Consider the following 17,409-nt stretch of genomic DNA (forward strand, 5'->3'; position numbering starts at 1 on the left):
AACACCAAGTCCACAAGCCTTGCATGGGTCCACATCGTCAGGCGTTTTGGTTTGCAGTGTGGGCTGAAACATAACTTTTTGGACGAGTTGATGAGAAAGTCCGCCCAATCTTTCATTGTGCAGAGGCACACCGCATTCTTTCAGGTCCCTCTCCAAGTATTTTCGGGTTCTTTTAGAAGATTTGTGAGCCATTTTAGGTAACAATCCTTATCTGGCACAAACGATATATGCCCGATCTCTGCCCCGATGACCGTTGTTGCTCGGGGTTTGTGCGCATATGCGCAGAGCATTCTGGGATGGATTACGTCATTTGGTAAGTCGTATATTAACAGAATCGTTGGAAAAGATGGCAAGAACAGACACGCATGTGTGATATGCCAGTCAATTATCCTTCAAACATGTGCTGAGATCTTATAAACGAGGTGAACACAAATGTGCTAAGGTATAAATTGTAATGACCGGCTCCTACCCCAAAAATGTAACAGTATAATTGTGCTTATTACATCTGCCACCGAAGGTGGAATGAGGTTATGTTTTTACCCCTGTCTGTCTGTTTGTTTTTGTGCAGGATATGTCAAAAAGTTGTGGACGGATTCAGCCGAAACTTGGTGGACATGCTGGGTGTGTGACAAGGACTAATGGTTTCAATTTTGGTGAAGATCAGAAACCGATAATTTTGGTTTGGTTCGATTTTGGTGAAGTTCGAGTGATTCTTCAACATTGAGAGACAGGACTAAACCAATTATATATATATATATATATATATATATATATATATATATATATATATATATATATATATATATATATATATATAAATAAAATCACAATATCTCAAAACGTTGCGCAAGGATTCGAACGAAACTTGGTAGACAGGTTGAGTATATTACATGATGACTCAATTTGATTTTGGTGACGATTTGAATCCAGATGCGAGAATTTTTTCAACGTCGTGGGATTTTTCACCATTGAGAGATGGGGCCAAAAAACGATATATAGCATGATATTTCAAAAAATGATTGGCCCCAATATGTTCTCCTGGATCAGGCATTGCATGGCAGAGGTATGCACTCTACCAAGTGCCCTTCTAGTTCTTGGCTGAACTGGTTGAAATATGGAGGCATGGTAGGCCAAAACCCTAATTTCATTACCAATTTCAACCTTCAACCTCTGTGTAATCCCCAAAAATGACTAATTGTATTTGGCAATTCCATGCCAAATACACTATTACTGGAATTCTTTATTTTCGTCACACATCCATTGCCCTAAAACTCCTCCTCGGGCTTTTGTCTAGGAGCACCAACAATTATGTCTTTGAAATGGGCTGCTTTCAAGGAAGTGCAGTGTCAACTTTTGACCTTGAAATTCTCAAGGTTAAGGTCACACAAAACATAAAAAAAACACATTTTGCCCCATATCTTCGCCCCACGGAAAGATACAGGTCAGCCGCTGACATTTTCTGATAGGGCACAACAGGGCCTACAAAAAATATTATTTGACCAAAGTTGTGTGACCTATATCTTCTGAGATCGGAAGGGGTCAAATTTCAACAAAAACACATTTTGCCCCATATCTTCGCCCCACGGAAAGATACAGGCTAGCCGCTGACATTTTCTGATAGGTCACAACAGGGGCTAGAAAAAAAATCTTATTTGACCAAAGCTGTGTGACCTATATCTTCTGAGATCGGTAGGGGTCAAAAACACATTTTTCCCCATATCTTCGCACCACGGAAAGATACAGGTTAGCCGCTAACATTTTCTGATAGGTCACTCATGATGTTGCCAAATACGTATTCGCTGCAAGCGAATGCAGCCCCTCTAGTTTGAAATGTTTCGATGCATCAATATTGGGGATGTGAGAAAGCACCTTTTGCACCAAATCTCTGTTGAGTCAAATACAAAGGAATGGAAATGTGTGGTGTTTTTAGTGTTTCACTGTTGACCTCTTAAAATCATAACAGGGACAAAATGGGGAAAATGAAAAAAAAGGAGGTCTGCATGTATTGGACCATGGTCCTTGTGTATCAAATTTGAAGAGGATTGGCTCAAAAATTATGGAATGGTATGCAATTTAAATTGTTGGAAAGAAAGAAGGAAAGAAAAACAGGAAAAAACAATCCATCTCCACTCCCCATCTCCAGTGAAGGAGGGAAGACAAGAAATCCTTAACCTTTCTCCTCAATGAGCTCACCTCGCCATCATCAGACAGTGCCACAGAATGGTGTGAGCCACACGCCACTTGCACCACTCGTTTCCCAGCCAAGTTTGTGGACACTGGGCTGGGAATGAAGCCCTGGTTTGCACTTCCATTTCCCAGCTGGCTGTAACCATTGTGTCCCCAAGCAAATACTTCACCCTCTGTACAACCACAAGAACCAGATGGTACTTTTATTTCATTGGACAATGTACATGTACAAGTGACTTGTGTGCAATTAAACCACTTTCAGATGCATGTATAAGACACACCAACAACGTATTACGAGATATCCAAACACATCGAGGAACCACTACAACAAAAACCACCCATCTGAACATTTGCCACATCAGTGTGATGGTAATCAATTAATCAAATCAAAACCAACATTTACTTCTTTCAAGAAAAGCAACAGGTATGAAGAGGAAAATTTACAAATCCGTGATACAAAATATGTCCACATTTATCAAACACCGTTACCGGTTGTGAGGAGGAGGATGTGTGGACCACTTCCAAAACTAATAGATCGCACTTTCTTCAATCCAAGCCCCTCGATGCGCCGTGGCTCAAGAGTGCCAGCCACATCTCCTAATCCAAGGCAACTGCTGCTGTTTGTACCCAGTGCATATACCTGGCCGTACAAAGACACGACACTGAAATTGGGTGACACAGTACAATGTTCTCTGGGTTTTCACCACCCAATCAAAAGTTTACAAGGATATACAGGAACCTTTGGCATGATGGGTCCAGTGAGGTGTGTGTGTGTGTGTGTGTGTGTGTGTGTGTGTGTGTGTGTGTGTGTGTGTGTGTGTGTGTGTGTGTGTGTGTGTGTGTGTGTGTGTGTGTGTGTGTGTGTGTGTGTGTTTTTTCCGCGATGAGCCTTTGATCCTGTGTTAAAAATAATAATAATAAAAATGGGATCACCTGTCCTGAAGCTTACCTGGATCAGGAGCAAGTCACTCACACCACACGCAGACCCCATGCGACGCTGATTTATTTATGTGCCGTGAACAAACTTTGGTACACCACGGGTGATGAACGTTGTGGTAAAGTTTCATCAAAATTGTGTGTGTAGTTTCGGAGAAGAGAGCAAACACCTAGACTCTTATGGAGTCAGAGTCCCGAGCTTTGGTTGACCTTGTGCTGTAGTGGATATTGTTACTAGTTTAGCATAAGATATCTAGTGCTGATAATCAAATCAAAATTCCTCGGACCTCTGGTCCCAACGTGCCTAAGATCTCCTCGTCCACGTCGCGAGAGTCGGAGCAGTCACCTGCAGGTGCTGTACCAAGAAGAGATCGGGCTTGCCGAGGGTCTGGGATGCACTCCCCTTTCCCGTGGCCAACACTCTCTGCAGTGTTAGCTGAAAGCATGGACAGACGAGACGAGGACGCCGCCGCTGCGGTCGTCCCAGAGAGTGTGGCGCCAGAGCCACAACGGCGTGAGAGTGAATGCGTGTGCGTGGACTGTGGTCGAACCTTTGGGAGGAGGACTGGTCTCGGGGTGCACAGACGGAGGGCGCATCTCTTGGTGTTCCACGCGTCCAACCTCCCTCTGCGAGTGAAGGCGCGGTGGGACAACGAGGAGGTGTACGCCATGGCCATCCATGAGGGGCAACTGGTACGCGACGGAGTAAAACTCGTCAACCAAACATTGGTGGAGTTCGTGCCCCGACGATCGTTAGAGGCCAGAGGGGAAGCGGAGACAGGCCGCTTACAAAGCACTCGTCCAAGCAAAACTGACAGAGCGAGCCCAGGGAAATAATACGCAGGATGGGCTCCCCCCCCCCCACATAGTGTGTGCCCCCGAGGGATGTCGAAATTCCCGGAGACGAGATGGTCTCTCCCACAAGAGAGGCGAGGGTCCTGGTTCCCCCGCCCTGCGAGGAGGTTGGCCAGGCTGACTCAAACCAGGAGAGTGATGGTGACAAGTGGAAGGATGATATTATGAGGTACATTAAAGGGCTACCAAAAGGGACGACAGCATGGAGCGAGCACCGATTGGACGATCTTATCGGTCGCTTGCATTTGGTAAGCCCTGAAGACCTTCGATCCGAACTTGAGGGCATTGTGGAATCGGTAACATCGAGCGTGAGGGGCAATGCCCGCCCAGTCGGAGGTCGTAAGACGAGGATGACCCGAAGAGACGAGAGAGGAGAGCGAGTTGGTGGCCGAACACATGACACTGTATCGATACGAAAGCCTGACATTCCCCATGCTCGGGGTGAGGGCAACGAGGTGGCGAAGAGGCATGTTCGCAGAACCGAGTTCACCACAGTCCAAAGGCTAATCCGCGTGAACCCGGTCCATGTCGCTAGACAGTGTATTGCTGGGACTTGGGGTCGGAGTAAATCTTCTGTGGATCCGGCAGAGATGCATCGCTTCTGGAAATATGTCTTTGAGAGGGAATCGGAAGTGGGTGCTGAACATCTGAAAAACACCAAGGTATGTTGGCAGCTGGTGCGACCGATCACATCTCAGGATGTGGAAAGAGAAAAGGCCCTATTGAGAAACGGCGCACCCGGTGTGGACGGTATCAGCTTTCGGCTGGTCAGCTCCATACCGAATGGCTGTCTGAGTAAGATGTTCAATCTGTGGCTGATTGTGGGGTATTTGCCACTGTCTGAAAAGCCACAGAACGGTGCTTATTCCAAAGGCTGATGACCCAAAGAGTGCTTCCGAGTTCAGCCCGATCACGATCAGCAGCTTCCTCGTGAGTCTGCACCATAAGATAATCGCCAAACGGTACTCGCACCATAAGATAATCGCCTTTGAGTTGCATCCAGCGCAGCAAGCGTTTAGGAAGGGTGACGGGTGCGCCGAGAATGTCATGCTTCTCGACGCCATCCTCCGGGATGCTACCCAGAATCTTCAACCTTTGCGACTCGCCGTGCTGGACGTTTCCAAGGCCTTTGACTCCATTAACCACAGTGCGGTACTGAATGCGGCTGTGAGGATGGGTGCTCCGCCACCCCTCCTCCGCTACATCGCACAGTCATACAATGGTTGTATGACGTACTTGGACTGCTGTCATGATTTGCCAATTTTGATGACCCGAGGAGTAAAACAGGGTGACCTCCTCTTCCCCATTTTGTTCAACTCCGTGTTGGATGGGGTGTTGAGAAACATCCCAAAGGGAGTGGGAGCGAGACTCGGAGAAACGTCGGTGCTGGCTCTGGCATTTGCCGATGACCTCGTCTTAGCTCCGAAGGTCTTTGGATGCGGTGCAAGCGTGTCTATCCGTGGCGGCTCTGGCACTGAACGTGGGAAAGTCTGCGACTCTAGCGATTACCATTGACGTGAAGGTGAAGCGACACGTGGTGGACACTTCTGAAGTGTTTCGCCTCGTGCAGCGGAATCTGAGTGTGCTCGACGCGACGAGTCGGTTGAAGTATCTGGGAATTCAGTTCCAACCCCACGGGGTGGTGCCATCCGATGGCTCCGTCCTCGGGGAAGGGCTGAGGAACCTAAGGCGGGCCCCGTAAAGCCTCAACAGAGAATGTTTATGTTGCGAGACCACCTCATGCCCAAACTCCAGCACGGGCTTGTCTTGGGAGCAGCCAGAAGATGGACTCTCCGCAAGTTGGATATGCAAATGCGCCCTCACTTCAGATTGTGGCTGAGGTTGCCCAAGGACACTCCTGTGGCGTACTTTCATGCCCGATCGGCGGATGGCGGACTGGGCTTGCCCCAGTTCTCGGTGAAGATTACCATCTTGTGGGAGAAACGGATGCCTGGGCTAGAACAGTTGGACAGCCCTTATGCAAGAGCTGTCATCTGAACAAAACTGGGCGATGTGGTGAGGACCCGGAAAACGTACAACCTGCATTACGGTGGAGAGCGCCCCAGGTCTATCAAACAAGCGGACGCAGTCACGGCCAAACTTCTGCACCAAGCCATGGACGGGCGAGGCCTACGGGAAGTGAGCAGGGTACCGGAGCCGAACGGCTGGGTTCTCAGTCGATCTCAGCTCCAATCTGGTAGTGCCTTTATCGACTCGGTGAAGGTGAGGAGCAATTTTCTCCCCACCGGTTCCAGGTCGAGCCGTAGTAGACGGGGACGAGGGAATGATGGATGGTGTGATGCAAGTTGTCGTGCGGAGGAATCTCTCAATCACATTTCCCAAGCATGTGTTCAGACCCACGGTGGAACGGTCCGACGACACAAAACTGTCTTGCGCTTCGTCTGTGGTCGATTGAGACAGCGTGGGTTCACGGCCATCGAGGAACCGAGGATTCAAACACGATCAGGGATCCGAAACCAGATATAATAGCGGACAAGAACGGGAAGCCGGTGGTGTTGGATACGCAAATTAAGAGCGATACTCTCAAGTCGTCGGAAGAACATGCGAGGAAACGGAGGTATTACGACACTCCGGATGTCCTCGACTGGGTAAGAAGCAAGTTCGGGAGCGAGAATATGCCACTTGTCTCCACCATCACTCTGAGCTGGCACAGAGTCTGGGCGCCGGAATCGGCTACCATGCTCCATGAACTCGATCTCAGTCAAACCGACCAAAGACTCATCTCCGTAATGGTCGAGGAAAAGACTGCCCTCATCTTCAGAGTTCAAAGGGTCCAAGCTCACGCACACTGCGCAGCGTCAGTAGAAGGTCCATCTCAATGGTTTTTTTTGGGGGGGGGGGAGTCAAACTCCCCTCCCCCGTAAACCCTCTTAATGAGCATGCATATTTTGATGCGGTCGATAAACTTTGGTATGTCATGGGTGATGAAGGTTGCTGTCAACTTTAATCAAAATTGTCTGTAGTTTCAGAGAAGAGAACAAATACCTATGGGGGGGGGGACAGAACCCCCCCTCACTGTAGACCCCTTTAATGAGTGCAGATTTTGATGCAGTTGACATACTTTGGTACAACACCGGTGCTAAAGGTTGTGGTGAAGTTTCATCAAAATTGTGTGTGTTGTTTTGGAGAAGAGAGCACCTACCTATTTTGAGGGGAGTCAAAAAGACCCCTCGTAAACCCCCTTAATGAGCCGTGAGTGTTTACTCCCTTCCTCAATAAACCTTCATTAGGCATCAGATCTGAAGCTTGTGGCCAAGTTTCATCAAAATTGTGTGTTTGGTTCAAGCGATAATGACGGACGGACGTGTTGTCTGTCTGTCTGTCTGTCTGTCTGTCTGTCTGTCTGTCTGTCTGTCCTACGGAAACTGCTCAATCACATAAGCTCACCTGACTAATGTCCAGATGAGCTGATAATAAAGATTAGTTCTTAATTCCTCTTACAGGTGAGCATTTCCTCCTTTCCTCAATGTCCTCTTTTCATCTTCATCCATTCCCTTGCTTATTGCATCCGAACATGGCCCCGAAAGCTATACCAGCAGAGCCAACCCCTCGCTTCGCTGACGGACTAATTTCTCACCCTGTTTGACAAATATTTTTGGCGAGAAGGAGAAGGAAAGGGAAACAAATTTACCCGTGTACAGAGTGCTTTAACTGCGACTCCCCACCCCCCACCACACCCTGTCGCCGTTGCTGTCCTCACATCCCGCTCCACCACCACTTTGCCCCCTGTTCGTCCTGATGTCCCTTCCCACTATAAATGTCTCACACACATTGACAGCCTCTGACAGGCCCCTCTGTTTTGTTTCTTGGGGGGGGGGGTGGGGGGAAGGTGGAGAAGGGAAGGAGAACAAATTTACGTGTGAATAACGCTTTAACCTTGATGATGCCCAGGTAAAAAACAAGAAATTGCAATATCTTCTGCCACAGTCACCACCACCAGGTGGCGCTACACAGCACAAATTTACATCGACATTTTACACCCCCCACCCTGTGAGGCAGCAGTCACATAACCTATGTTAACCCCCACACAAAGTTGAATTTGTACCCCGAGTTTGGAGTCAAACTTAAAATATGTGGCCGTGCAACGGTTGTAGGGGTCTCAGCACTCGAAAGGGTAAAAAAGTACATTCCGATAGTACGTAAATTAATAGACTTCGTGCATGAAGTCAGGGTGCAATTGACGTTCAAACAGTACGTAATTAATAGGCATGTAGTCACACGGCTTCATGGACGGACTGACCATGTTTCTTGTTTTTCTGTATCTATTTGTAATTGCACGGGAAGAGAAACGTGAATAACTAACACTTTGCAGACAAAGAAAATTTGGAAATTGTAATACCCTCTGCCACCACACCCACATTGGGTGGCGCTTCAAAGTACTCATTTACATAGAGAAATTATGCCCCCCACCTCTGCACCCCTCACCACCACATGAGGCCACAGCCACATAGCCTATGCTACCCCCTACACAAAATTGTATTTGTATCATGAGTTTGGAGTTTGTAACTTAAAAGATGTGGCCATGCATAAGGAACAAAGAAATTTGCGAGAGAGAGCGAGAGAGATCGCGAGAGCGAGCATGGTTTATATAGTATACAGACTGTCCACTAACACATCATGGGGTTTGTTGCTCTTCCATGAGCCTCGATCTTGTATAATTGAAACAAAATTGATTTCCTGTGTGAAGGATGTTAAGTTAGCCATCCATATTGCAATGATGTGAATCTCAACATTGCATATTACATCATATGTATCCACAAGCAGAGGCGAGTGAGTTCATATGATGCTCATTTGAAAGGAGAACTTAATCTGGTTTACAATCTTACATAATGAATCATCTTCAGGATGGGAATCAAATCATGCAGTTAGAAGAAGGGATGATCCTAAAAACCTTTCAACTTCGGTCATTTCCATTTCCTCCTCACTCTCTAATATTTACTCTTCTTTTTCTTCTTCTTCAATCCTGCCTTATCCAAATTAAATTTAATTCTCTCCAATCAATCAGGTCTACTTTCTCTTCACGACCTCAAGAAAGGGGTTGCGGTACCCATGATGCAGTGCGTGGGCACCATATTGGTTGGCAAGGAAGCAAGAAAAGGTAAACAAGACCCAACAAGGCCAAATAATTAGCGAAACCTTCCATTGCAGTCATTCAGAATAAATTAGATAAACGTGAAAGATTGTCGAGCTACTGATGCCATCGTTACCAAGGAAGTAAATACAACCAACATGGCGGCACGCACGGCATTATACCCCGATGTCACGTCCGAGTAAGAATCAAAAGCGCGTCGAACAACGCAAAGCCCCTCAGGTTGTTATGTCGTGACGTGAGCCAGTTGTCCATTACCAGCCTGCTCGGATACAACACATCGTCGAGATCGCCGCGCACTCACCTCGCCTTGGTTCGTCACGTAGATCGCCTCGTTTCCTGAAGGCCCGAAGACACACGCTTGACGTACGGAGGCCCTCTCGTCGGGGGACAACAGTGCGAAGATGGGCCACCGACCCACGTCCAGCATACTGAAATCACGACCTAACGGTGCTTACTGTCCTTTGCCTCATGCAAATAAACCGTTTGTTTGTTGTTTTTTTACTATCCGCTAAAAAATCCAAAATACCGTCGGCAAGAGCTTCCACAATCTGGTTTAAACATCCCCAACTATTTATCATGACTATAACAAGGTCGTTCGTATAAAATTACTTCCCGCTTCATGAAATCAAATGTGAAATTGAAAGTGATTTTGAGTTTGAAAGGTTATGATTGGGCGGTGTTTTAGCTCTCGGTGCATTGGTTGCATCGCCGGCGTCGGAATCACTGCTGGTCGGGCAGCTTCAGACCATATTTTCATGAAATCGAAACAGCTCGGCCCAAAGCGCCAAATTTCTTCTTCCTGGTATTCTTTCTGTCCACAGCTTCGACTTTTTGCTGGGAACCACCGAACTGGTGCATGCTGGGGGATTTTACAAGACAAAACGTGTTTTCGACTGAACCCCAATCATGCTGAAGGGGTTACAACGTGTCTTCTCCCACATTTTGTATATCATCACTTTCGGGGTGATAGTCCGATTGCCATGACATTTGGTGACCATTTTCAGCATTTATTGACAAACATTCTGACACCACAAATATGTATAGTTTCCTTGTTTGGGTGGGTTGCCATTGCAACTGTAAAACTAAAATAAACTAGAACTAGAACTGCCACTTTATAACTGCTGGCAGTGAAGACCGGGTACCCGTACACCACGCCTTCGATACGACGTGAGACTTAAACGACGGTCGCAAAGTTTCGCGACGATAGGATGAGCGGTTCCGGAGAAAACTATATTTAATGTTGTTCTTGAATCCGACGTGGCTGCCAAACCGTGTGACCTATCAATTAGAAATTAACATACTTATATTCACCACTCGGGTGCGATACGTACGGGAAGTTTCCCCTCGATCTGACCGGCCGTTCTGGAGAAGATGTTTGAGGGTTTCAGGGTAAATTCGACGTGGCCGCCAAACCGTGTGACCTATCGATTAGAAATTAATTAACTTGTGAAAGGATGTCTTGGGGAAAGTGTGCGTGAATTTTTGCCTCGATCTGTCCGGCTGTTCTGGAGAAGAAGAATAAAAAAATTATAAATTTTCGATCCAAGAGGGCTGACGAACCATGTGACCTATGACATCACAAATTTATATTCTGCTTCAAACCGTGTGTTGGAACACGTCTGTCAAGTTTAGTGTTAATCGGAAAAGGTGTGTTTTTCTATCCAAGATGGCCGCCACACAATGTGACGAAGTCATAATTTTTAGCATGTCTTATTTTAGCGCTTGATTATTTATTCTTCTTCTTCATTTTTTTACTCTTCTTCTTCATTGTTTTACTATTCCTATTCATTTTTTACTCTTCTTCTTCATTGTTTTTACCCTTCTTCATTTTTACTCTTCTTCATTATTTACTCTTCTTCTTCATTTTTTATTCTTGTTCTTCATTATTTACTCTTCAATTTTTACTCTTCTTCTTCATTTTTTACTCTTCTTCTTCTTCATTATTCTCTTCTTCTTCGATTTTTACTCTTCTTCTTCATTTTTTACTCTTCTTCTTCATTATTCTCTTCTTCTTCATTTTTACTCTTCTTCTTCTTCATTTTCACTCTTCCTCTTCTTCTTCATTCTTCTACTCTTCTGCTTCTTCATTTTTTACTCTTCTTCTTCATTTTTTCTTTTCTTCTTCATTTTTTACTCTGCTTCTTCATTGTTTCACTCTTCTTCATTTTTTACTCTTCTTCTTCATTATTTACTCTTCTTCTTCTTCTTCATTTTTTTTACTCTTCTTCATTATTTTTTACACTCTTCTTCATTATTTTTTACTCGTCTTCATTATTTTTTACTCGTCTTCATTTTTTACTCTTGTTCTTCATTATTTACTCTTCTTCAATTTCTACTCTTCTTCATTTTTTCTCTTCTTCTTCATTTTTTACTCTTCCTCTTCATTTATTACTCTTATACTCCATTTTATTACTCTTCTTCTTCCTTTTATTACTCTTCTTCTTCTTTTTATTACTCTTCTTCTTCATTTTATTGCTCTTCTTCCTCATTTTATTACTCTTCTTCTTCATTTTATTACTCTTCTTCTTCATTTTATTACTCTTCTTCTTCATTATTTACTCTTCTTCTAAATTAAAATTAAGAGAGCTCGGCGTTGTTGTTGTTGTCCTTCTCCTTCTCCTGCTGCTGCTGCTGCTGCTGCTGCTGCTGCTGCTGCTGCTGCTGCTGCTGCTGCTGCTGCTGCTGCTGCTGCTGCTGCTGCTGAAGACAGATCCTTGAGGACTCGACTATTTCAGATATAGGATCCGTATCTCCTTAAATACTAAACACTTGCACACATCCTCGCATTGAGGGTGCCTTTTGAGAGCGTCTATCATGAACTTTTAAATATATTTGGACATTTGCTTTAAAGTTGAGAAAAGTTCACGTTACTATTTCAAGATTATTCCATTTAATGTATTGTAATTTCGTAAATACACTATTTTCTTGTCATGAACGATGCTCGTCCATGACTGGTCTCGCTATTGGCTCCATCAAGGCATGTGATGAAATATCAGTTGTTTTTTTCTTCTTCTTCTTCTTCTTCTTCTTCTTCTTCTTCTTCTTCTTCTTCTTAAGTTCTTGTTCTTCTTCTTCTGGTGGAGACAAAACCTTTGGAATGCGGCTCTTGAACACATTTGTCCTTGTTAACACATGTGCAGGCATGGGGCTAGATTATAGTAGCCAAGTCTTGCTTCGTTAGGTTATGTGGTTCCAGACAAAACATTATTTAATATAATTCTTGAGTCCAACATGGCTGCCAAACCATGTGACCTATCAATTAGAAATTAACAAACTTGTGAAAGGATGTCTTGCGGAAAGTTTGTGTGAATTTTTGCCTCAATCTGTCTGGCTGTTCTGGAGAAGAAGATTTTTAAAATTTATTAATTTTCAATCCAAGATGGCAGACGAACCATGTGATCTATGACGTCATAAATTTAAATTCTGCTTCCAATCGTTTAGTGGAACACGTTTGTGAAGTTTCGTCTTTATCGGACAAAGTGCGTTATTCTATCCAAGACGGCCGCCAAACCATGTGACATGTGACGTCATAATTCTTAACGTGCATGCAGGCATGGGGGTAGATTATATTGGCCAAGTTTCGCTTCGATAGGTTACGTGGTTCCAGAGAAAACATTATTTCATATAATTCTTGAATCCAACATGGCTGCCAGACCATGTGACCTATCAATTAGAAATTAACGAAGTTATATTCACCACTCCTGTGCACTACCCAGACCTCGCCGCTTGATACAACATGAGAAACATGAGATGACAAAAAAATTTATATTCTGCTTTCAACTGTGTCGTGGAACATGTCTGAAGTTTCGTGTTAATCAGAAAAGGTGCGTTTTTCTCTCCAAGATGGCCGCCCAACTATGTGACTTGTGATGTCATAATTTATACCATGTATGCAGACATCATGGGGGATGACAGTTGCAAATTTTTGCTTCGATAGGTTAAACGGTTCCAGAGAAAACATTATTTAATATTTTTCTTAAATCCAACACGGCCGCCAAACCATGTGACTTGTGATGTAATAATTTTTACCATATATGCAGAATTGATGGAAGATGGCATTTGCAAATTTTTGCTTCGACAGGTCAAGCGGTTCCAGAGAAAACATTATTTAATATTTTCTTAAATCCAACATGGCTGCCAAACGATGTGACCTATCAATTAGAAATTAACAAACTTGTATTCCCTACTCATGTGCAATAGGTGTGTGAAGTGTCCCCTTGATCAGATCAGCCGTTCTGGAGAAGAAGATGTTTGAAGGTTTTGGGTAAATTCAAGATGGCCGCCAAACCATGTGACCGATCAAGAAGAAATTAACAAACTTGAGAAAGCACCACATGGGGAATATATGTGTAAAGTTTCGTCTCAATCTGTCTTGCAGTTCTGGAGAAGATTTTAAAAATTTATTCATTTTTAATCCAAGATGGCTGCCGAACCATGTGACCTATAACATGATACATTTATATTCAGCTTCCCATCGGGGACCCTAACAAGTGTGTGAAGTTTCGTATAAATCGGATAAGGTCAGTTTTTCTATCCAAGATGGCCACCAAACCATGTGACTTGTGACGTCATAATTTTTCATATGAATGCAGACATCATGGAGGATGATAGTTGCAAATTTTCACTTCGATAGGTTATGTGATTCCAGAGAAAACATTATTTAATATTTTTCATGAATCCAACATGGCTGTCAAACAATGTGACCTATCAATTAGAAATTAACAAACTTATATTCCCTACTCGTGGCCAATAGGTTTGTGAAGTTTCCCCTTGATCTGACGAGCCGTTCTGGAGAAGAAGATGTTTGAAGGTTTTGGGTAAATTCAAGATCGCCGCCAAACCGTATGACCGATCAATAAGAAATTAACAAACTTGATAAAGGACCTCATGGGGAATGTGTGTGTAAAGTTTCCTCTCACTCTGTTTAGCCATTCTGGAGAAGAAGATTTTTTTTTTTAATTCCCAAAACAAGATGGCTGCCGAACCAAGTGACCTATGACGTCATAATATATTTTTCTCTTCGGTCAATTGTTGTGCAGATGGGGCTCAAGAAATTTCAGATTTTTCCGATGCAGCGTTGTACCTCATGAATTTTGACCGGCACACCTCTTGACTGATGACCTCACGAAAAATCACCCCTGTTCCCCTTGAGGAGCTTATTCAAATGTATGAAGCAAAAACATTTTTACCCAAGAAAGTTTCAGATATAGAGGTCCAAAGTTTTTCGGTTTTTTCAAGATGGCGCCTGTACCACGTGACCTATGACGTCACAATTACCACTTAAGTTTGCTATCAAAAAAGATACATACTATGGTGAAAATTCGTGTCGATCGGACTTACCGTTCCTGAGAAAATCATTTTTAAAGCGAAAGAACCCGCTAAATTGCCGGCGGAAAAATATAAATAATAAAAAATAAAAAATTAAAACTGGTAAACCAGTAATCCCGGGCTTCAACCCGTGCATCCGACGTCAAAGGACTTTAATTTGCACTGAGTCTGCAATGGGGTCTCGCTACGGTGTCCCTCATGTTATATCAATGAAGGATTGTAAAGCCGATAGCAATACATGATAAAGAAAGAAACTTCACATTGGACAAATCGAGGCTGGACAAAGTTTCAAGTCCCGAAAAAAGTCCAATAACTACACATTTGCATATAAATGCAAATGGCGAACTTGTAGGACGTTAAATGATCTTCCAGAATGTGCAGTCACTATAGCTCTATCTTCTTTCGGTTTCATTTTATGACATGTCGAAAATGAGTGATTTTAAACTTTGGGGGGCTCTGGGGCCTCACTGGGGTCAAATACAGACATAGTATACACATATTTGGAGTCCCCTGTTTATTAACTATCTAAATCTGTCATTAAAAATTTTCAACTCTTATTTGCATATTTGGCATATTTAATGAGGCGAATCGGCATCATTTTAATCATATAAATTATGTAACGAGTTCGACCAAATTAACAACTTAACATTCCCATGGAACGTCGGAAATGTGTGCAAAAGATTGAGGCTGTCGGGTTATCCTTTCGGGAGAAGAAGATGTTTTTAGGTTTTAGAGAAAATTCAATATGGCCGCCATACCACGTGATCTACGTCATCAAAATTTTCAAAGTATAAACTTCAGGTGGAGAGTTATTACGTGTTTAAGTTTCATTGAATTTCATCCAAGTGTTGTTTTCATTTTATGATATTTCAAAAATGGGTGATTTTCAACTTTGGGGGGTGCTGGGGGCTCACTGGGGTCAAATACAGACATAGTATAAATATATTGGGAGTCCGCTGTTTATGTGCTATCTAAATTTGTCATTAAGTTTTTTCAACTCTCATTTGCATATTTTGCATATTTAATGAGGCGAATCGGCATCATTTTAAATCATATGAATTATGTAACGATTTCGACCAAATTAACAACTTAACATTCCCATGGAACAATGCAAATGTGTGCAAAAGTTTGAGGCTGTCGTGTTATCCGTTCTGGAGAAGAAGATGTTTTTAGGTTTTGGAGAAAAACCAATATGGCCGCCATACCACGTGACCTACGTCATCAAATGTTTCATAGTATAAACGTCAGGTGGAGAGTTATTAGGGTCTTAAGTTTCGTTGAATTTCATCCAACAGTTTTCCCTCCAGATCCGCCACAAAATCGGTCAGTAGAACATAAAAACGCCTTTAATCATAAAAATACTCACGAATTCAATAGGGCTTCAGCCATTTGCCTTGAAGCCCTAATAAGGAAATAAACAGAAGAAAAACAATAGGGTTCCCTGTCAGAATGACAGGGTACCCTAATGAAGTAATGTACCGAAAACTTGCATGTTTTTACAAATGAAAACGACATTGTTCAGGAAAACTCATTCTGACCATTACTTTTAGTACATATTTTGGATGATTGGATGATGTTCTGCTGCACAAGATTGAGAAGATTTGACACATCATGACATGTAACATGTTAAGATGTTCGTTTTCCTGTATTTGTGATGTTTATTTTAGATCGCCGTCATAAGATGATCAAAATATTCTATACATCGACCACGCCATTCGAGTTTTTAAGAGCGTTTTGCTCAAAATTTCGCTTAAGTTTATCATTGTTGATGTTGCTGTTCTTGTTTTTGCTGGTGTTCTTAATTTCAAATGAATTCGTATTTGGCAGTTCTTTATAGACACCTGGAACAGTCACAACAAATGATTTATTTGTGTGTCTACAGCTCATGACTGACTCTGCATAATGCGATGGGAATATATATATATATATATATATATATATATATATATATATATATATATATATATATATATATATATATATATATAGTAAATATATATTGTTATGGTTGTGGAAATTCACAGGACACCATATAGGTCCTTAGATCAGTTATGTCGATAAGTCTGTGTTCAGATAGATTTCCCCACCGATGTCTAAGGGGATTATTCGTGTAACCGGGCTGTGATCTTTGAGTCAGCCGTTTTTCTTTTACTATCTTTATTTTGGACCAACCGCACAACAACCACTTTCTCCACAACCGCCTTCACAACAATCACCTTCACCACAACGACATCTCGCCATCTCCTAAACCACATCTCAACAACGAACAGCATCGCCTCACCTTCATCTCCACAAACATCTCCGCCATCTTTGCGCCAGCCACGGCGAGTTCCCCACGAACGGCATCGCCGCCAACAGACGCAGGGGTTCCCTGTTAGGACGGGGGCCGGTGATTTCCACAACGTCTGCGTGGGGCAGATGATCTCTGCCACGTCCGCTCTCTCCGAGCTTCGCATCGAAATCGGATCAAAAGATCGAAAGGGGCAGAGCCAGCGGGGGGTCAGAGATGAGAGATCGGAGATCAAAACCTCACCTCACGGATCCCATATAAAAGGTGCGCAGAGACTCCAAGCGAACAGTTTGTGTGGAGCCGCGTTGGGAGCTGGATCAGTCTGGAGTCTGGAGTCTGCAGTCGGGGAGGATCTGGAGAGAGCGGAGGAGACGGGAGCCTGGAGCGCGGCCTGCCGTGCCGTGCCGAACAGTGGGTCGCTGGAGAGAGGCCGGAGAGGGGTCGCCAACCAGCGGCAAACGGTCTGAGGTGATCGGGCCCTGGGACAGTCCAAACGACGCTGAGGAACGGACAGGCTCTTAAGAGAGCATCAACTATGAAAGAGCAAAGGCCCGTTCGTTCCTCTGAGGCGTTGTCGACTAGGCCCGATCAACCGGGCTGCACGACGAGGCCTGGGCCATGCCGCGGTCATGCCAGCTGCCGTGTGGACGGGACACCGAGGAGCGCCCAGCGAGTTGCCACGAGGGCGGCAGGTAACCAG

At 43.9% G+C, this 17,409-nt stretch overlaps 1 protein-coding gene across 3 annotated transcripts in view; it reads right to left on the reverse strand.

The window, feature by feature from the left end:
* RCBTB1 (RCC1 and BTB domain containing protein 1) overlaps positions 1–9,636 on the reverse strand; it is an 86,390-nt gene extending 76,754 nt beyond the window's left edge. For all 3 annotated transcript variants that reach the window (XR_015051078.1, XM_085854093.1, XM_085854092.1), the window contains exons 1-3: positions 9,393–9,636; positions 2,677–2,827; positions 2,194–2,360 (exon numbers count right to left, since the gene is read on the reverse strand). Coding sequence is in view for 2 of the 3 variants with exons in the window: in XM_085854093.1 (XP_085710219.1) it covers positions 2,194–2,360; positions 2,677–2,827; positions 9,393–9,518 (444 nt within the window). In the remaining variant the exon portion in view is untranslated. The remainder of the gene's footprint in view (positions 1–2,193; positions 2,361–2,676; positions 2,828–9,392) is intronic.
* Positions 9,637–17,409: the final 7,773 nt, after the last annotated feature.

Source organism: Eptatretus burgeri, chromosome 14 (genome assembly GCF_056783735.1).
Source record: "Eptatretus burgeri isolate ZD-2024b chromosome 14, Ebu_testis_v1, whole genome shotgun sequence".
Lineage (NCBI taxonomy): Eukaryota > Metazoa > Chordata > Myxini > Myxiniformes > Myxinidae > Eptatretus > Eptatretus burgeri.